The 20,879-nt window shown below is 36.2% G+C and overlaps 2 protein-coding genes and 1 non-coding gene across 4 annotated transcripts; 2 read left to right on the top strand and 1 right to left on the bottom strand.

Moving 5' to 3' along the window:
* Positions 1 to 1,047: 1,047 nt before the first annotated feature.
* LOC115712004 (uncharacterized) lies at positions 1,048 to 3,866 on the top strand. Of its 2 annotated transcripts, none has more exons than XM_061114192.1 (4): positions 1,048 to 2,378; positions 2,476 to 2,602; positions 2,749 to 3,267; positions 3,347 to 3,866. In XM_061114192.1, the coding sequence occupies exons 3-4, from the start codon at positions 2,891 to 2,893 to the stop codon at positions 3,546 to 3,548; spliced, it is 579 nt and encodes a 192-aa protein (XP_060970175.1). In that variant the 5' UTR covers positions 1,048 to 2,378; positions 2,476 to 2,602; positions 2,749 to 2,890; the 3' UTR covers positions 3,549 to 3,866. The 2 variants fall into 2 exon arrangements, with proteins under 2 accessions (XP_060970175.1, XP_060970176.1); XM_061114193.1 differs by having other exon boundaries at positions 1,048 to 1,930; positions 2,036 to 2,602.
* Positions 3,867 to 4,079: 213 nt separating this feature from the next.
* LOC115713523 (uncharacterized) lies at positions 4,080 to 5,207 on the bottom strand. The gene is made up of 2 exons (XM_030642003.2): positions 4,646 to 5,207; positions 4,080 to 4,550 (listed from the first exon to the last, which is right to left on the bottom strand). Exons 1-2 carry the CDS (start codon positions 4,955 to 4,957, stop codon positions 4,122 to 4,124), a joined length of 741 nt encoding a protein of 246 aa, XP_030497863.2. The 5' UTR covers positions 4,958 to 5,207; the 3' UTR covers positions 4,080 to 4,121.
* An 11,273-nt stretch (positions 5,208 to 16,480) lies between these two features.
* On the top strand, positions 16,481 to 16,587 carry LOC133037520 (small nucleolar RNA R71). Its single transcript, XR_009687607.1, has one exon. It is a non-coding gene; the product is annotated as a small nucleolar RNA R71 (small nucleolar RNA).
* The last annotated feature ends 4,292 nt before the right edge of the window (positions 16,588 to 20,879 follow it).

Below are 20,879 nucleotides of genomic sequence, written 5' to 3' on the forward strand. Positions count from 1 at the left end.
TAAGGTCTTTGCTGTTATTTTCTGTGTAGTTGTTTGCCATTGATAGTTTGTTTTTAGTTTGTTTGTAGTTGTATTACAGTTTTCATACTGTTTTATTCAGGGATTTATAATTTATCTTGGCCCTTTTTTGTTATGTTGCGAGTTTGGGACCGTAAATTTAGTCCTTCGATTTTTACGGATCTAAGTGTGTATGCACCGGTGTTTATTCCGTGATAAATAATATTAAAAACACTTTATCTCGTTAATTTGCTTTCTTTGTTTCGTCAAACTCGGTTTGGGCATTTTACGGATATGCACGAGTTTGTTTTTCATCCACAAGTCGTTCATAGTTTATTACTAAGGGAAGTTTTGACCTAATCCTAAGGAGTTTTGGGCTAAGGTTGCCGGCCGTTGCATACGGTTTAGTGCCGAAGAATTTTACCCGATTTACGGTTTAGATTGTTTCGGTGATTGCAACAAGTTGTTGTTTTCACAGGAAACAAATCAATTGGTAGAAACATGTTTCCGTGGTGTAAAAACTATTGACAACAAAGCCATCGAGGATGCTTTTTTGGGTAGTCGGTGGGGTTTGGATGAGTCTATTGGTTTGAAAATGGCTGTTTTGTATTTCATTCAGTGTTTTCTTCTTAGCAATACTCCTGACAAAGAAGTGTCTAGGTTTGTTCTAGATGTAGTTGATAGCGGTCGGTGGATGAGTATTGTTGGGGTAGGGAATCATTTGAATTGACAATTGACTCATTCAAAGGTAGGATTGAGCATGGGATCATTATGAAAAATAGAAAGGCAGAGAAGGGAGGCCAATATGATGGGCGGTATAGGGCATTGGGATGTCCTTGGGTTTTCACTGTTTGGTTTGATGAATGCTGTCCTGCAATGGTGAACTCTTTCTATAAGAGAGTTTCATCTTCTATTCCCAGGATTACGAATCGGAGCAACACCATCGTCACCAAAAATCCAACCCTTCGAGACTTGAAGGGCAAGATTTTTGATTTACCTTTGGAGAAGGTACTTTACAGTTTCTTCTCGTTTTTTTCCCCGTTTCTTTTCAGTTTTATTTATGTTGTTGTTTTTTGGTTTTTCCAATTGTTTTAATTTTTTTTCATATTATGTTTGATTATGCTGTTCAGTTGAAGATAAAAAACATGCGTCCTACTGATGAAGAGAGGCAGCAGCTTCAACTTGACGGTCTATTTATCGATGAATCTATTGATGAACGTGGTGTAGCGAAGCAATCCTTCGAGGGTGGGTCATCTTCAAAGAAGTCTGATTCAGCAGATATTGATTGGATGAAATCTAAGCTGGAGATGCTCATTTCGAATCAATCATCATTGGCCGAGGACTTCATTTCGTTGAGGTGTTTTGTTGATTTTAATTTCAAATCCGTAATGACTGTAATTAAGGATATCCAAGAGAAGGTTAATGCCATTCATCGTCGTCCTTCTGACGAGGTATTTATTCTTATTTTATTGTTTAGGTTTTTTTATATTTTTTTTTGTATAGTTTCTTTACTGTTTTATTTAAGTTTCATTTATGTTGGTTGATACAGGGAAAGTCATCGGATGAATTAGTAACTCAAGATTCTGATGATGATGCTGATGATGATGATGATGATGATGATGATGCCGAGGATGATGAGAAGCAATTGCCTGATCCAGAAAATATTGATTCCGACTCCGACGATGGTGGTGAGTTGGTTAAAGTTGGTGGGGATGCTGATGATGCTGACAAGGCTGTTACTGCTGTTCCTTCTGCTGATGTGAATCCTTCTGAGGATGTTGGAGGGAGTGATAAAAATGTTAAGGATGTTGAGAAGCCGAAGGGCGATGAGTCTCGATTGAAGGGGGACGATTTCTTTGATGGGTTGAGCCAGCTTGTAATAGATGATGATCAAGTTGTGTTGGCTGGCTTGGAGGCTGTTGCTAAAATCAATGTAAGTTTACTTTTAATTGTTTTCAAAAAAACTAGGTTTCTTTTTGGTTGCTCATTAGTTTCTAGTATGTTTTGCAACTGTTTTAATGCATTCTTTATTTTTTAGGTCCCCGCACCCAATCCAGATGTTGTTGGTGAAAAGTCAGATGCCCTTCATACTGATGAAGAAACTGAGGATACTGTCTCTGATACACCTCTGTTGGATAAGAGGAAGCGTGCTCGGCCTTGAAATCTCCATTTGTTGATTTCGGGTCTGCTGATGTCGGGAGCACTCCAATGGAGCTTATGTCCTCAGGTTCTCAATCAGTTGGGGATGATAGGGATTTCAAAATGGTGACTTATGTGAAGGGCCTTTATGCTCTTAATGATGCTTTTGCTGATCCCGTATCTACCGAGATTGAGGCAAAATTTGACTTTTGGATTGGTGAAGGATTGCTTAAACATCCCAGGTGACTGTTTTTTATTAAATCTGTTTTTGTATTATTTTTTTTTCCAGTTTTATTCCTGTTTTAATGCTATTTTTTTGCTGTTTTTTTGTTGTTGTAGGCATTATAATTGTTATGAAGACGGCGCAAAGAAATTTACCCCGGGTTTTAGGCTAGGTGTTGATTATGTTGAGGATAAAACTTGGTTTTACCATTTGGCCACATGCGACATGTTTATGAACGACTCGGTAAAGTTTCCAATTTATATTGTACTTATGGTAGTTTGTTTTTAGTTGCTTTATAAATGTTTTTTTAGTTTTGATACTACATTTCAGTTTTTTTACAGTTGTTAAACCTTTTCATTTGTGTTTCTGTGTTGTTTTTTTTTTCTCAGCATATGAACACCATATTCTATTACCTTCGGAAAAAAAGGTAAGTATTCTTCCGCCGTGACGTTGAATTTCGCAACTACTTTTGATTGTCTTTTTGATGATTCCATCCAAGCATTGTACCACAAATTTAACAAGGCCAAGTCAATGAAGACTAAGATGTCACACATTCACGCTGCCCACCCAATTGCGCATTACATCCGAGGTATGCGCATTCCTTGTTCCAAGCCTTGGTATGAAGCCGATCACGTGCTTTTCATCATCAATTTAAGAAGGGAAAGTCATTGGGTTTTTGGGCGTCTTGACGTGAACGAAGGGACGTTATTTCTGTACAATTCTTTGAGAACCGCGAAGATGAATGCCGCAGCTAGGAATGCGATGAAGGCTTATTCCGTGTTGCTGCCTTTGTTTTTCGATTTACTTGGGTTCTGGAAGAATAGAGCACAAGCTCCTGCCTCAGTTTCTGACCCTACAGCTCCATTCAGAATCGTGGAGCTTAGTGGTCTTGCGTCTCAGCAGAAGAAGTGAGTGTTTCTTTTAAGTTTCTTTTATGTTGTTTTTTAGTTTCTAATCTGTTTATTTTTTCTCTATGTTTTTTAACAGTGATTGTGGAGCATATGTTGCTGCCTTTGCTGAATTCTTTATACACGGAAAGGATGTCCCTGCAGACTTTGACATCGAAGTTTATCGAACCCGACTTGCTTCACTTTTCTACTCGTACGGACAAAGGAAAATTGACGAAAGTATTGACAGCGAGGATGAGAAGCAAACCAAGTCTTCTAAGGCATCTAAATTGAAGAAATAGGATCTTTTAATTTGGTGGCTCTATTCTGTTATTTGTTGAATCTATTTACTTGACAAGTTTTAGTGTTGTTGTTTCAATGTAGGTATTATATTTGATTTTATACTATGTAGCTGGTTTAAAACTTTTAGGATATTTGACATTCACTCCTTATAATATCTTTATTGTATAGGTTTGTATTTCCCAAAGTTGTGTGTTTTTTTAATTGTTCAAGTTCTTATATAAGGTCGCACAACTATGGAGAAACTATTAACCAACTAAATACAAACTATGTTTTCATTTTTCCTAAATAGTGCTATGAATGTATATTTATTCTTCGTATTCCATTAACTCTTTTCCCTTATTCAAGTTATGTTTTATCAATTATTGACTGACTGCCTTTAAAACTGTAAAGAAGAAGTCATTCCGGTACTTAATATTTTACAAAGGGTCGCAACTGTAACAAAACGATTTTGAAACTAGTAAAAAGCTGTACCAAATTTCATAAAAATAAAATCCCATGTATTTAGAACATCACAGATCAACTTTGTTTGAATTTGCACACAAAATTAAACAATTCAAATATTTCATATGTATCTATTTTATTGCTTGATTGTTGCATGTCTTTCGATTGTGTCCGTGTTGTCCACATTTGCCGCACCTGTTATGTTTTTTTGTATCCCATTCAGATAAAAACCTTCGTTTCCTTGGTCTTCCAGATCTTATTTTTTGGTTTGGTGGCAGAACAATGATATCTTTTATGTTTTGTGGCACATCCCAAGTTGTGTGATTGTGTACCGGATATGTTGAGCCGCTGTATGTTTCAAGCCATGTTCGCGTGGTGTAATAACCCGAACAGTAGTTGTAAACATTCAAGTTCATCTCTTTTATAACAGCAAGCGCATGAGCACACGGTAACTCATCAAGTTGGAATCTGTTGCAACTGCATGTTTTCTCCTTGAGGTTGATGACCCATGATCTGGTTAGTTCAATGACTTCGAACATGGTCTCGTTTATTGGTTTTACCTGCGGATTAAGTGTAAAACTGTTAATATGTATAACAACGAAAAACAAACTATAAAGAAACTAAAATGCAACTAAAATATTTAACATGTCATTACATTTTCTGTCAATGATTCCACAAAGTTGTCGACTAATTTCTTTTCTGCTGTAGGTGTTAAAAATGTTGTTGTTTTCTGTGCTTTTTTCCTGTTTGTGTATGTCCATTGTTGAATCAATGCTCTCAATGACTCCATCAGTGTTGTGATTGGTAGCTCTCTAGCTGCCAAGTTTGCTGCATTTAGAGATTCAGCAATGTTTGAAGTCATAGTTGAATACATGTTGTTTTTGCAGTGGTATCTTGACCATTTGTGGTATCCAACTTGTTGTAAATATGGTCTTACACGGATGTCCAAGCTGTCCAACTCGCTCATATGGTATTCAAATTTCCTCTCTGTGTATGCTCTGGCTGCAGCGAAGAATGGTTTATCCAGCTTGCTTGCATTCTTCTTGAAGGTTGCTTTTAGGTTGCTTAACAGGTGGTATACACAATAGCAATGTGTGATTTCTGGAAATACTTGACAAGCTGCCTTACTTATGCTCTCATGTCTATCTGAGATCAAGCACTGTTCCTCTCTAATCCCATATGTTTCTCTCACTTTTGTGAAAAACCATTGCCATGAGTTGTTGTTTTACGAGATCCACAACGAAAAAGCTAGTGGAAAAATGTGCCCATTTGCATCCTGTGTACAAGCAGAGAGCAGTGTACCTCCATATGTTGATTTAAGGAAAGTTCCGTCAACAACTATTATAGGTTTGCATTTCTTCCATCCTTTTATTGATGCATCCAGTGCGACAAACAAGTACTTGAAGCTGTTGTCATCCTCTGTTTCCATGTGCACTATTGTTCCGGGATTAGTTTTTTGCAACATGTGCAAAAAACCGGGCAGCAACCTGTATGATTCGTTGGCTTTTCCTCGTAATTCTTCTTGCGCGTGCTCTTTGCTTCTCCATGCTTTCATGTAGTTCATTCTGACCCCATACTTGTGTTTCATTTCTCCTCTGATGTCTTGTGGCGTTTGAGTTGTTTTTATGTTGGTGAACCGTGGCTTGATGTAGTTTCCAATCAATTTCGTTGTAGCTTGTCTCTTGTCGGCAAATCTGATGTTTAGATCACAAGTGTGTATCACCTTTCTGTCGTACTTTCGAATGATGAATGACTTTGTTGGCCCGTTTCTGGATGCTGTTAGTGCCCACTTGCATTTTGGATCCAAACAACAAATCTTGTATGTTCTTGCACATGATTTTTTAACTCTGAATTGGAAGTTGTTCCTAATTGCATAGAAACCAAGCACACTCTGCAGTGTTTCTTTGTCTTTGTATATTTGTGCTTCTTCTATTTCTGGATGATGCGGATCTGTGATTAGTAGTTCGTCATAATCTGTGATTTCTGGTTCCTTTTTTCTGTTGTTTTCCAGTTGCTCAACCATTTCCTCTGCCACAAGTTTTGCATAGTCCATGAAGTCAAAACTTTCTTCCCCAAATTCCAGTACTCTTGCTTCAATTATATGTTGTTGATTTGTTGAGTCTTCTGTTGTTGCTGCATTGTATTCGATTGGTTGGAAGGCGCTTCTATGTGTAATTAATGAATTGTCATTTCCAAAGAATGTTGCATCGATGGTTGTTGTTGGGTTGTTGATGACATTCACACACATTGGGTATGTTGTGAAGTCGGGGTCTTTCAGTTTGAGTTGTATGTAGAAATGCAGGCTTTGATCATCCTTTATCCTCAATGGTTGGTATCCTTCCTTCACTTGATATTTCAGTTGCAAAACAGTGTTTTCTTGGTTGCATTCCAGGGCATCTTTGAGTTTCTGTTGCAAATCTTCATAGTTACAATTGGCAGAAATGTAGTGTCCACTGGCTTCATAATTTTCATAATTCATTCGATCATCAATTTTCCATTGTAGAAGACTAGGAATGGAATGTCTTTCCTTTCCTGTGTTTTTGCAATGGTTATTAGTTCGAGGCAACGAATTTTAAAACTGGTTTTATTATGTTATGAAATAGAGTACAAACTTACTTCTATCTCTGTTCCTTTGTTCAAGCATTGTATTTCCTGTCCTGATTCCTGATTTTGCCATTTTTTTGGTTGTTAATAAACTACAAAGAAACGAGAATAAAACTATTAAGAAACTTCATTTAAATTTTGGGAAGCTAACCATTTCTCAAACTGTTCTGTCCTCTATCTTTTCCACAATAAATTCCTGCAAAAAACGTAATGAAACTATTATTAAATGATTATGCAACTGTAAACCAACTGAAAAACCACAATTATATCCCCAAAATTACATAGTTCTTACGCATTGTCATTTTTCATCATGTTTATTCGAATCAGATCGATTTACAACTATTATAAAACTAATTTGCTACCATTAACATACATCTTACCTTGTATATATGCTAGCTCTTGGTACTTGTCATATAACACTTCTTCATGATTTCTAAACCATTTTCAAACGATAATGCAACTGTAAGCCAACGCAAAAAAAATTAAAAAAAAGTTATTAGTATCCCTTGTTTCCTTAATCAGAATCAGTTCTTGTTTATTGGTTTTACCATATGAATTGCCTGTTGCACACCATTGAATCAACCAGAATGCAACTAAAAATGCTGTGTATCATTGTTGAAAAAAAAATTCAGTTCATACCTTTTTTTTGGATTTGAGGGGGAGCTCCAGATCTGTTCAATACAGATTTACATTGCTTCAATCTGAATTTTCGACGATCGTTTGAGTGATATTGCACTATAAAAACCGAAATCAAATGTTGAATTTCAGTTTCTCCACGGTTGTCCTGCTCTTTTTTTAAAAAAAATTTATGTTTAGATCGTTGGATTTGATCGTTTCCTATTGAAATTCGACGGGATTTACAGCTGTTTTACGTTCGATCTGGTTTCATTATGGTTGCGTGGCCGACTGCATCGATGGAGCTTCATTCATCCTCTCCGTTTGTGACGTGCGGCTGAAGGTAAGGGCAAGTGGTATTTTTGTAATATTTTCCTTTTGGGCTGTACAAATGTTCATTGGGCCGGCCCACAGTATTGTTGTAATATTTTTCCCTTTTTAGAATATTCATGTTTTTTTCCCTAATTTTAATCCCTATTAATTATAGATGATTATTGATCGATATTATAGAAAAAATATATAATATTATAACGTATCTATATTTGATATATAGAGCATTCTTTGAAATCACGAGTGCGATTTCGAATCTAAAGTGGAGTTATGAGAAATTAATAAGTTAGAAAATTTATTTTTTAAAATTTTGGATCTATCTTATTTGGAGCCAAAATTTCATGAGCCCATAGTCCTCCCAATATTTAAGATAATACTAGTGAAGCCTACACGTGCTACGCACGTGGATAATTTCTAAAACAGTAATATATAAATTATAATTTTATATATACAATGATTTTTCAGAAAAAAAAATTAAATTATTTTAAAAGCATATTATATATAATTGCTCAATATAAAAATTAAATTAGATCTTCATTCAGAGAAAATTTCCAAAAATTTAGATAAATTTATAAATTTGTTATACATGTTCCAATTATTAGAAAAAAAAAAAAAAACTTTATTGCTGGAGTGGATAGAGAATGAAAGTACCATAATGAGTACAAATACGAGTAGCCAAGCCCTTGAGACCTTCATGAAAGTTGTAAATATACGAATTTCTTAGTGCTCATGTCATCCAAATTTGTCTATCAACCAAAATTGTTTCTTTTTAACATCTTTGTTGACCGAATATACTAGGGAATAATTCCCTTGATTATAATCTGATTATATTATATAAGTTTAAATGAAAGAATAATCTAATTATTATAGGTTATATGTAAGATAGATTACAATATTAAAATGTGATATATTATATATTAATACGAGATTAAGGTATATAATATGATTGAGAGTTACATACATATAATATTCACATAAATTGTAACATAAAAGTGGAGTTATTTACATTTTGTAACCTCCACAATTATTACCATTATTAAGTGTAAAACAGTATTACACATCTTAATTTGAAATTCTATAATGCTATAGGAGTTATGGTATAGCCTCCACATTTATCACTAATATTAAGTGTGTGTAAAAAAGTGTTACACATTTTAATTTGAATTCTATAATGCTATAGGAGTTGAAAAACTGTGTTTTTGCAAATGTCAGTTGTATATAAGAAAATATAAAAACTGTAAGAGTTTGCAGCAGCAGAAAGTAATTCTGCTACAGCAAAACTGAACAGGCAGAATATAAAATATTTGCAGAAAAATAAATAACTTGACACAAGAGATTTGTACGTGGTATCAGTGTTCTCCCGAACACTCCTAGTCCACGGGGCCACGCCCAGAGAATGAAATCAATTAATAAAGTATCAAAATTACAAAGACAATTGACTTAAACAAGTTTAGACTCCCTCTAAAGTATTGCCGCAATCCTTTGTAATCCACTTTATGAATCTGACTTCTTGAAACACCTTCAAGCCCGAACTCCCTTCGTCTTTGAAGTGTGAGTGCTTACTTCCTCCCGAAGTAAGGCTTTAACAAGTCTTCTCCCGAAGACCAAGTGCTTACTTCCTCCCGAAGTAAGGCTTTATCAAGTCTTCTCCCGAAGACCAATCTCTTGTTCAGTCAAGTAGTTCTTCACAACCTCTAGGATAGAGTAAGAACAGAAATAGAACAACTAGAACCTAGGTGAACACCTAGGCTCTCACAAAACAAAGAAACACTCTCTTCTCTCAAAAGATAAATGTAAAAAAATGAATAATGGAAGAGGTAATTCGAATGGTTGCTCTCTAGGCTCTATTTATAGATCATAGAAACCAAAGAGGCAACCACAAGTTCGAATTAGCAGCTGTACAACAACTTTCCAAAAGAAACACGATCTGCTACAACAGATTCGGATCGCGATGCCGACGAAGCGGATACGCCTTAAACGGAAACTTACTAAAATCGGGTCCGATCTTCTTTCAATGCTTGATTCCTGCCAAAAACAGATTAGATATTCTGATTGTATCAAGATACAATCGAAATCAATAAGGAAAAGGCAATAAACAAAGTTTCCCTAAAAAAGACAACTTTCCAAAAGAGAATTCTTTCTCTTTTGAGAAGTTTTCAACAAAGGAAAGTTCAGCTGAAAGTGCAACTTTCCAAACAAGGAAAATGGCAACTAATAACAGAATAAAAGAGGTAAGAATTCGAAAATGAATGCATAGCAATCTTACCATAAAAAGGAAAAATTATTTTGTCACCTAACTTGCCAAAATCAATACCTTCTACCTGTGTGTACCCTTGTGGCACCAAACGAGCCTTGTTTCTCACAATTGTACCGAACTCATCACTTTTATTTTTAAACAACCACTTTGTTCCAATAACATTTATACCTTTTGGTCTTCGGACCAAAATCCATACCTTGTTGCGAACAAATTGATTGAGTTCCTCTTGCATTGCATTGAGCCATTCCTCAAAGGTCATGGCTTCCTTCACATTTTTCGGTTCATATTGAGAAACAAAGCAAAGAAAGCTGATTAAATTAATATACCTTCTGCGAGTTACCATGCTTTCTTCAGGATTTCCAAGGATGAGATCTTTTGGATGATTCAGTTTGACTCTGGTGCTTGGTTCTTTCTGAATAGAGTCAGTGATGATGTTTGGATGAGTCAAGATAGACGGTTCTGGTTCTCCAGTTTCAGTTGCAGTAGCAGATTCGTCATTTGCAGCATTAGCAATGGGTTCTGCTGCATCAGGATCTGCTGTTGCAACTTCTGGAGGAGTATCCATGAGACTATCTATCTTGGCTTCTGTGGAAAACTCTGAAAAATCTCTAAAATCATCAACAACCACATTAGCTGATTCCAAAACAGTTTGAGTTCTCATGTTATAAACACGATAAGCTCTACTGTTTAAGGAATATCCAATAAACACACCAACATCACTTTTAGCATCAAATTTACCAATATGCTCACGATCTCTATAGACATAACACACACATCCAAAAACATGAAAATGACTTACATTGGGGCGCTTACCTTTCCAGATTTCATAAGATGTTTTTGAGGTACCTGGACGAATAAACACTCTGTTTATTATGTAGCAAGCTGTGTTAATAGCTTCAGCCCATAAGCGCTTTGTCAACTTCTTGCTATTTAACATCACTCTTGCCATTTCCTGCAATGTTCGATTCTTCCTCTCAACAACTCCATTTTGTTGAGGAGTTTTGGGAGCTGAAAATTCATGAGTTATACCTGTAGACTTGCAAAAATTATCATACACAGAATTTTCAAACTCCTTACCATGATCACTTCGAATTCGAACAATTTTCCCAATATTACAACCTTTCTCAACTCTTAATCTCAGACTTAAGAAATCTACCCAAGTAAAACGAGAGAAATCATCAACACACACAAAGATATATCGTTTACCATTCAAACTTTCAACTTGGATTGGACCCATAAGATCCATGTGAAGCAATTCCAATACCTTTGAGGTATTGATGTCAGACACAGGCTTGTGAGTGATTTTTAATTGCTTCCCAAGTTGACACGGTTCACACTTACCTTCACTTTCCTTGCCAAGCTTGGGAAGACCTCGAACAATACCTGCATTTGACAATTTTTTCAAGTTTTTAAAATTAATATGCCCAAGCTTGGCATGCCACAGATCTGTGGTGTTGTTGATAGCTGAATGACAAGTAAACACAGGGGTTAGAGTGTAACAGTTATCATTGGATCGAAATCCTTGCAAGATACATTCATTGTCATCATTCAGAACATAACAATGATCACTATCAAAAGAAACAGTAAACCCTTGATCACAGATTTGACTGATGCTAAGTAAATTAGCCCTCAGTCCTTCAACTAACATCACATTTTTCAGTCTAGGTAACCCTTCAAAATTTAGAGTTCCCATACCAACAACTTTTCCAGATAGGCCATTACCAAAAGTGACTTCTCCACATTGCATAGGCCGAATGTTAGTCAAAAAATCCTTGTCACCTGTCATATGTCTAGAGCAACCACTGTCAAAATACCACATTTGAGATGCAGCAGTTTTATCAGAAAAACCAGCTAGACACTTCTTTTTCACCCATATTTGTTTCAAACCTTTATGTTTCTTTTGAGTTTTTTTAAAATTATCAAAATAATTTGTTTTAAACAGATTGTTCAACGTGAAACATTTAGGTCTGATATGTCCTTTTCTACCACAAAAATGACAAATGGGAACAAATCTTTTTACCTGAGATCTTACCCTTTTCGAAAATCCTGGAGATTTTGCAGCATCAGAAGCTGTTCTTGCTGCCACAGGCTGTGAAACTATTACGGCAGAGTTTGTAGCCTCAAGGTGATTTGTTGGAACACTAGATTTTACAAACTTCGTGACTCCAGAACTTTCCATTCCATTAGAACCAAGGCCTGCGAAACCTCTCTGACATGCATTCTGAGCTTTTTCAAAAATAGAAGATCCAGGATTAAGCATTTGAACATTTTTCTTAAAGTTGTCAAGTTCCTTCTTTAATAGAGAGATTTTTTCATCTTTATCGCAAAAACTTGTCTCATATTCTTTTATTTTCAAATTACACATTTCAATCTGATGAGACAATTTTTTATTCAATTTATTCAACTCTCTATTTTCAGAAGCAACTGTTACGAATTTTCTGTTTATTACGCAAGTGTACGTATCAAGTAGTATCTCACGCAAGTGAGGTCGAACCACAGGGAATTGGATTGAGTACTACTAAATTATAATTATGATTCTATTTGGTAGAATAATAAGTTGCAATTTTAAAAGTAAATAACTCAGAAATTAAAGAGAAAATAAACGAAGATTAATCAAGATGAGAGATTAGGGAGGTGAATCCTGTTGATAAGTTACCTATGTTAATGCCTAATTGCTATCCTTATCTCAATGTGAAAGACAGATTATAAATTAACCTAACTCTTTTCAGATCTTTTAGGTTCTAAATAATATGTTCTCTAATTAACTTCTTAATTAGATCAACACAAAATCAGCATTAAGCAATAATCTATTAGTCACTAGGCTATGTAAATACTTTCGTTTTACATCAAAACCTAGACTATCCAAATTTTAGCATTCCTAATTCTCACTTTTCAGATTTCGAATTAGGATCATAGAGCATGTAAAAGGTGATCAAGCTTGCACATGAAATTAAACACAAATAAAGATAGTATTCACACATAAGATGAAGGAATGGCAATTATTTATTAACTAGGCATAAACTTAAACAACATTCATCATCCTCCCTTATTGAGAAATTTAGTTCATAATAACTCTAAAAACATCCATGATTAATTCAGAAATAAAAACAAACATAAAGATGAATAAAAAGGGTAAAAGAAAGAAACTAGAAGGTGGTATCGCTCCGGGTCTTCAAGATAGCTTCCTCTCCACTTTGCCTCCACTATTAGGTCTGTTTTTGCTTGCCTTTGACCTTCAATGTCGTATTCCTTATATAGGGATAAGTGGTGAGCCTCCAATTGAGTGAAAAATCAAAATTAGGTCAAATCTGCGATTTCCGTACATAGTCGCGACTAGCATTTAAGCTGGTCGCGACTACAGGCAAAACTCGAAAAACCGAGTTTCTGCCTATCTTACGAAGTCGCGACCTGGGTCGCGACCAGGAAAAAGGGTCGCGACCAGGCTCATCAGAGGTCGCGACTACTGATGCTTCAGGAACCAAATTTTCCAATTTTTCCAAGTTTGTCCCAGTTTTTCGCCATTTGACTGAATTCGAACTTTAACACCCCGGGAACCTGAAATAATGAAAATCAAGCGTAAAACTGCTCCAAAAGACACCAATAGACGAGATAATGCTAACTTTAAAGACCCGAAATATAGGTTAATTATAACCTAACAAATTCCCCCAAACTAGATTCTTACTCGCCCCCGAGTAAGATAAAAAAAACTAACTACGCTATCAGATAATCACTACGCTGCTGACTCATGCTCTGTTTTCTTCCTTGCATAAACTAGAATTTGGATCCTACTAACTCTAACAATTAACTCGGATGCTCAATTAATAACACTATGTACAACTGCAACAATCTACTCAAATATGAAACATCGTTATAAAAGTTTTACTCTTTCCATTAGTTCCACAGCCCGATAACTCATAAGCTTGCATGTTTACCTTTCTCCACTAATGTTGACAGTATTCTTTGGAATCATTAGGTCTTTTCAAGGCTTAGGTAATATGGCTCAGATATTCAGGGATAGGCAAGAGACAATTTTGGCTCAAGATATCATAAGCACACAAACAGAACCCCCAAGCTTTTTACTTTTCTTTTTCTAAAACCCCATACTGTTCCCAAGTTTACCAAGATTGAGAGAAGATATATTTCTTTATTTTCCAACATTACTGAAATCATATTCTTTACTTCTTTTTTCTCAATGCTTTGTTTTTTTCTTTTTTTTTTTTTTCTGTGACATTGAATTACACAACAATTTTTTTTCTCTTCTTTCATCTCAATCTTACACAAATTTTTCTCCCTCTCACTATTTCGTCACACTAAATGTTTGTTTTCCCCCAAACTAATCATATAGCTTATGATATCACGGATAATCATGGTGAGAATAAAAATTAATAGTGTGGTTGCAAAATGTCAAATCAGTGAGTGGAAACACAACAGGTTAAGGCTCAAAAGGGTAACTAGGGATACACATTATGGTAGGCTTGAAAGGCTCAAACTATCCAACAAATGCCTAAGTCATATTCCAATTGAACACTATCAAGGATTTCGCCTCAAAAGAATAAACATGCAAGTTCTAAGCTATCCTGTCAATCTTACCACAAACCATAGTAAAACAGTTATAACAATTTTCACAAATTGAGTATTTGCAGAAAAACACAGGTTTCTAAGCATCCAAACTAATCCAAAGAGTTAACAAAATCAAGCACACAGTTATTTTGCAGTTTCAAATCACATCACACTAATCAGCAGTATACAACTATCATCAAGCTTATTGCCATTCCTTAACTAAAACAAAAAACTAAAACAGAAAATTAAAATGCAGAAATTAAAGTGCAGAATTTAAAGTGCAGAAATTTTAAAAAAAAAATTTTCTTAAGCCTCTCCCCCCAAACTAAATATTACATTGTCCCCAATGTATACAGTAAAATGCAGAGAGAAGAAACTTACCTGAGACCCTTTCAAAAAGGGTTGGGTGGACCCTTTTCATCCAAAAGAGCCCTCGTACTAAATGAAGAAAATTGACCACCAATAGTGTTGATTTTAGAGTTTTGCACAAGAGTAAGCTCACCTTCAGAACTACCACACATCAATCTTTTCCAACAACGCTGAATCGTTCGAAGTCGCTCTTTAGGCTTTGCTTTCTTCTTATCAGCTTTAACAAAAGAACCCTTCACCATCTCAATCTTGCAACAGGTAGGAATGTCGGTTGGGGCAAAAACATTAAAATTGACCTCTTCATCTTGCACTCGCAACTTTAACTCTCCCTTTTGAACATCTATTACTGCTCGGCCCGTGGCTAAGAATGGTCTTCCCAAAATAATGGGAATAGTTGAATCTTCCTCCATATCAAGAATTAGGAAATCAGCAGGGAAGATAAACTTACCAACCTTCACCAGTACATCTTCAATTATCCCACGAGGATGAGTCAAAGAACGATCTGCCAGTTGTAAAGTCACTGTTGTAGGCTTTGCCTTTCCCAATCCTAGCCTTTTGAAGACAGACAATGGCATTAGATTAATGCTTGCTCCCAGATCACATAGAGCTTTAGTTTCCACCGAACCCCCTATAGAGCATGGAATATTGAAACTACCCGGATCTTTAAGCTTGGGCGGTAGTTTCTTTTGCAAAATGGCACTACACTCCTCAGTTAATGCCACTGTTTCATAGTCCTCCAATTTTCTCTTCTTAGACAATATCTCCTTCATGAACTTCACATAACGGGGCATTTGTTCTAAGGCTTCAGCAAAAGGAATGTTGATGTGTAGTCTTTTGAAGACCTCTAGAAATTTTGTGAACTGCTTGTCTAGATTGGTCTTACGAAGTCTCTAAGGATAAGGTATCTTTTCATGATGATCAATGCGATTGGTGGGAATTTGTTGTGGTTGTGTTGAGCTATCAGTAGCCTTCTCTACTGTTGGTGTTGGGGTTGGCACTGGTTGAACTTTAATCTCCTTATTTACATCAATTGGTTGTGTCAATTCAGGCCCATCATACTTCTTACCGCTCCTCAGGGTAATTGAATTGCAATTTTCCTTAGGATTAATTTCAGTTGTACTAGGCAAATTTCCTTGAGGACGGGTTGCTACCTGAGTTGCTAATTGGCCCATACGAGGTACGCAGGTCTTTAATGGAAGATCTAGTTTCAGTCATGAATTGTAGCAATAAATGCGTACGCAAACCGAATTTCCACCGCAGGTTTGTTGCTGATTAACCTGTTGATTCTGATTCGGGGTCTGATTTCGTTGCTGATAGAACCCACTGTTTCTTCGCTTATTACCCTGGTTGAACCCATAGTTGTTGTTGTTGTTCTGTGAATAGTTTCCAATGGCTTTAGCTTCATCCATTGGCAAATCATCCACATCAGCTTGGCATTCTGAAAAGTGATGGCTTCCCCCACATAACTCACACACAACTTGGGCTTGTTTAGCTTGCCGTGCAATTATCTTTGTCAATGCCTCAACCTGTGCTGTCAACTTTGTGATGGCATTGACCTCTAACACACCAGCTACCTTCTTTGATTGACTCCTCTCAGTTGGCCACTGTTGATTGTTTAGAGCCATCTCCTCCAATAGATCATAAGCCTCATTAGCACTCTTCCTCATAAAGGCTCCTCCAGCTGCAGCATCTATTAAAGTTCTTGTGTTTCCTACCAACCCATTGTAGAAGTTGTGGACCAGCATCCACTTCTCTATACCATGGTGAGGGCACTTTCTGATCAGATCTTTAAACCTCTCCCAAGCCTCATGGAGAGATTCATTATCTTGTTGGCAGAAGTTATTAATTTCTCCTCTCAGCTTTGCAGACTTGGCTGGAGGAAAGAACTTTGACAAGAATTTCGTTGCCAGATCATTCCAGGTGGCGATAGAGTTGGGTGGCAAGGAGTTTAGCCAACTCTTGGCTCGTTCTCTAAGAGAGAATGGGAACAGTCTCAGTCGAATAGCATCATCACTAACTCCATTAACTTTAAAGGTTTCACAAAGTTCCATGAAGTTAGAGAGATGCAGATTAGGATCTTCAGAAGGGAGGCCACCAAACTGAACTGAAGACTGCACCATCTGAAGTATGGCAGGTTTGATCTCAAAGTTATTTGCATCCACTGCCGGTGGCCCGATACACGACTGCACTCCCGTCAGAGTAGGGAGAATGTAATCTCTCAAGCTGCGGCCATTAGCTTGATCTTCTACTGCGCCACCATTGTTACCGTTATTGCCTCCATTGTTTGCAGCATTAGCAGCCATGATTTCTGAAGTTTCAGCAGTTGCTGAAACTCCCTCTTGCCTCTTGTTCCTTCAGTTTCTCCTACAAGTTTTCTCGATTTCGGGATCAACTGGTAATATCACTGCTTGTCCTTGACGGCGCATACACTTATGATTCCTGAAATAGATCACGAAAATATTGCAAGAAAAAGGTTAGAAAAATCAGCAAGAGAAAATATACCAAAGTAGAAGTTAGTATAATTTTGTGTAATATTAATCTTTAAACAATTCCCCGGCAACGGCGCCAAAAACTTGTTACGAATTTTCTGTTTATTACGCAAGTGTACGTATCAAGTAGTATCTCACGCAAGTGAGGTCGAACCACAGGGAATTGGATTGAGTACTACTAAATTATAATTATGATTCTATTTGGTAGAATAATAAGTTGCAATTTTAAAAGTAAATAACTCAGAAATTAAAGAGAAAATAAACGAAGATTAATCAAGATGAGAGATTAGGGAGGTGAATCCTGTTGATAAGTTACCTATGTTAATGCCTAATTGCTATCCTTATCTCAATGTGAAAGACAGATTATAAATTAACCTAACTCTTTTCAGATCTTTTAGGTTCTAAATAATATGTTCTCTAATTAACTTCTTAATTAGATCAACACAAAATCAGCATTAAGCAATAATCTATTAGTCACTAGGCTATGTAAATACTTTCGTTTTACATCAAAACCTAGACTATCCAAATTTTAGCATTCCTAATTCTCACTTTTCAGATTTCGAATTAGGATCATAGAGCATGTAAAAGGTGATCAAGCTTGCACATGAAATTAAACACAAATAAAGATAGTATTCACACATAAGATGAAGGAATGGCAATTATTTATTAACTAGGCATAAACTTAAACAACATTCATCATCCTCCCTTGTTGGGAAATTTAGTTCATAATAACTCTAAAAACATCCATGATTAATTCAGAAATAAAAACAAACATAAAGATGAATAAAAAGGGTAAAAGAAAGAAACTAGAAGGTGGTATCGCTCCGGGTCTTCAAGATAGCTTCCTCTCCACTTTGCCTCCACTATTAGGTCTGTTTTTGCTTGCCTTTGACCTTCAATGTCGTATTCCTTATATAGGGATAAGTGGTGAGCCTCCAATTGAGTGAAAAATCAAAATTAGGTCAAATCTGCGATTTCCGTACATAGTCGCGACTAGCATTTAAGCTGGTCGCGACTACAGGCAAAACTCGAAAAACCGAGTTTCTGCCTATCTTACGAAGTCACGACCAGGAAAAAGGGTCGCGACCAGGCTCATCAGAGGTCGCGACTACTGATGCTTCAGGAACCAAATTTTCCAATTTTTCCAAGTTTGTCCCAGTTTTTCGCCATTTGACTGAATTCGAACTTTAACACCCCGGGAACCTGAAATAATGAAAATCAAGCGTAAAAATGCTCCAAAAGACACCAATAGACGAGATAATGCTAACTTTAAAGACCCGAAATATAGGTTAATTATAACCTAACAGCAACCTGAATCCATTTTTCATACATGACTTTGTATGATTCAGCAAGAGATTCTTCACAGATTTCAGACTCATCTGAATTTGATTCCTCTTGTTTGGTGGTATTATTCAGACATACCAATCTAGCTTTCACCTGTGAATCACACAACACATTAGTCATAACAGAGGTTAGGGCAACATTTTCAGCAATATCTTCATCACTTTCGGTTTCATCATCACTCCAAGTGACATTGAAACTTTTCTTATTCTTTTTCAAAGTGTTTGCACACTCAGCTTGAATATGCCCAAAACCTTCACATTCCCTGCACTGAATTCCCTTTTTGTTAGAGACAGATGGTTTAATGAAAGTATTACCTTTTGAACCTTTCGAAATATTCTTTTTATTTCCCATCTTTTTCATATATTTCTGAAAATTCTTAGTTAATAAAGCAATCTCATCATCACATTCACTATCAGAATTTTCATTATCAGCAACTTTCAAAGCAATACTTTTACCTTTATCAGCAATGGATTTGGGTTTGTCCTTTTGTTTAATCTGTTGATTTAATTCAAAAGTACGTAAGGAACCCATCAATTCTTCCACTTTCATAGTGCTAAAATCTTTAGCTTCCTCCATTGCCAAAAGTTTAGTATCAAACCTTTCTGGAAGAACTCTAACATTTTTTCTCACAAGAACAGAATCATCAAGCTTTTCACCAAGAGCAAAATATTCATTAGCAATGTCAGATAATTTTTCATAGAATTCAGTTAAAGTTTCATTATCAGACATTCTAAGCTCATCAAATTTAGTTTGAAGCATGATAAATCTAGATCTTTTCACATCAGAAGTTCCTTCAAACTGAGTTTGAAGAATCTCCCAAGCTTCCTTAGCAGAAACACAAGATGATATAAGTTTAATGTAACCCTCACCTACACCATTAAAGATAGCATGCAAGGCTTTGCTATTGTAGGCAGATAGTTTATCATCTTCAATAGACCATTCCAGTTCAGATTTTATAATAGTATTACCTGAAGAATCTGTCTCAACTGGAGGAGACCAACCTGATAGAACCATTCTCCACGCCTTCTCATCTTGAGATTTGATGAAGGCCCTCATTCTAACTTTCCAATAAGGATAGTTAGAGTCATTAAGCAACGGTGGTCTAGAAATAGAACTTCCTTCTCCAAAAAATGACATTCTAACAAAAACGTTATAGGACCACACTAAGAGTTTAGTGTCCCGCTCTGATACCAATTGAAAAACTGTGTTTTTGCAAATGTCAGTTGTATATAAGAAAATATAAAAACTGTAAGAGTTTGCAGCAGCAGAAAGTAATTCTGCTACAGCAAAACTGAACAGGCAGAATATAAAATATTTGCAGAAAAATAAATAACTTGACACAAGAGATTTGTACGTGGTATCAGTGTTCTCCCGAACACTCCTAGTCCACGGGGCCACGCCCAGAGAGTGAAATCAATTAATAAAGTATCAAAATTACAAAGACAATTGACTTAAACAAGTTTAGACTCCCTCTAAAGTATTACCGCAATCCTTTGTAATCCACTTTATGAATCTGACTTCTTGAAACACCTTCAAGCCCGAACTCCCTTCGTCTTTGAAGTGTGAGTGCTTACTTCCTCCCGAAGTAAGGCTTTAACAAGTCTTCTCCCGAAGGCCAAGTGCTTACTTCCTCCCGAAGTAAGGCTTTATCAAGTCTTCTCTCGAAGACCAATCTCTTATTCAGTCAAGTAGTTCTTCACAACCTCTAGGATAGAGTAAGAACAGAAATAGAACAACTAGAACCTAGGTGAACACCTAGGCTCTCACAAAACAAAGAAACACTCTCTTCTCTCAAAAGATAAATGTAAAAAAATGAATAATGGAAGAGGTAATTCGAATGGTTGCTCTCTAGGCTCTATTTATAGATCATAGAAACCAAAGAGGCAACCACAAGTTCGAATTAGCAGCTGTACAACAACTTTCCAAAAGAAACATGATCTGCTACAACAGATTCGGATGCTGACGAAGCAGATCTGCCCAGAAACGGGAAACTTACTAAAATCGGGTCCGATCTTCTTTCAATGCTTGATTCCTGCCAAAAACAGATTAGATATTCTGATTGTATCAAGATACAATCGAAATCAATAAGGAAAAGGCAATAAACAAAGTTTCCCTAAAAAAGACAACTTTCCAAAAGAGAATTCCTTCTCTTTTGAGAAGTTTTCAACAAAGGAAAATTCAGCTGAAAGTGCAACTTTCCAAACAAGGAAAATGGCAACTAATAACCGAATAAAAGAGGTAAGAATTCGAAAATGAATGCATAGCAATCTTACCATAAAAATGAAAAATTATTTTGTCACCTAAGTTGCCAAAAAAGGACT

This window comes from Cannabis sativa, chromosome 4 (assembly GCF_029168945.1).
Source record: "Cannabis sativa cultivar Pink pepper isolate KNU-18-1 chromosome 4, ASM2916894v1, whole genome shotgun sequence".
NCBI classification, from domain to species: Eukaryota; Viridiplantae; Streptophyta; class Magnoliopsida; order Rosales; family Cannabaceae; genus Cannabis; species Cannabis sativa.

What these genes read in the sequence shown, in the direction of transcription:
- LOC115712004 (XM_061114192.1), top strand. Translation starts at nt 2,891, where the DNA reads ATGAAGACTAAGATGTCACACATTCACGCTGCCCACCCAATTGCGCAT. An exon ending in CTTGCGTCTCAGCAGAAGAA is followed by an intron (nt 3,268 to 3,346) that starts GTGAGTGTTTCT and finishes GTTTTTTAACAG; the next exon opens with TGATTGTGGAGCATATGTTG.
- LOC115713523 (XM_030642003.2), bottom strand. Translation starts at nt 4,957, where the DNA reads ATGAGCGAGTTGGACAGCTTGGACATCCGTGTAAGACCATATTTACAA. An exon ending in TGGAATCATTGACAGAAAAT is followed by an intron (nt 4,551 to 4,645) that starts GTAATGACATGT and finishes CTTAATCCGCAG; the next exon opens with GTAAAACCAATAAACGAGAC.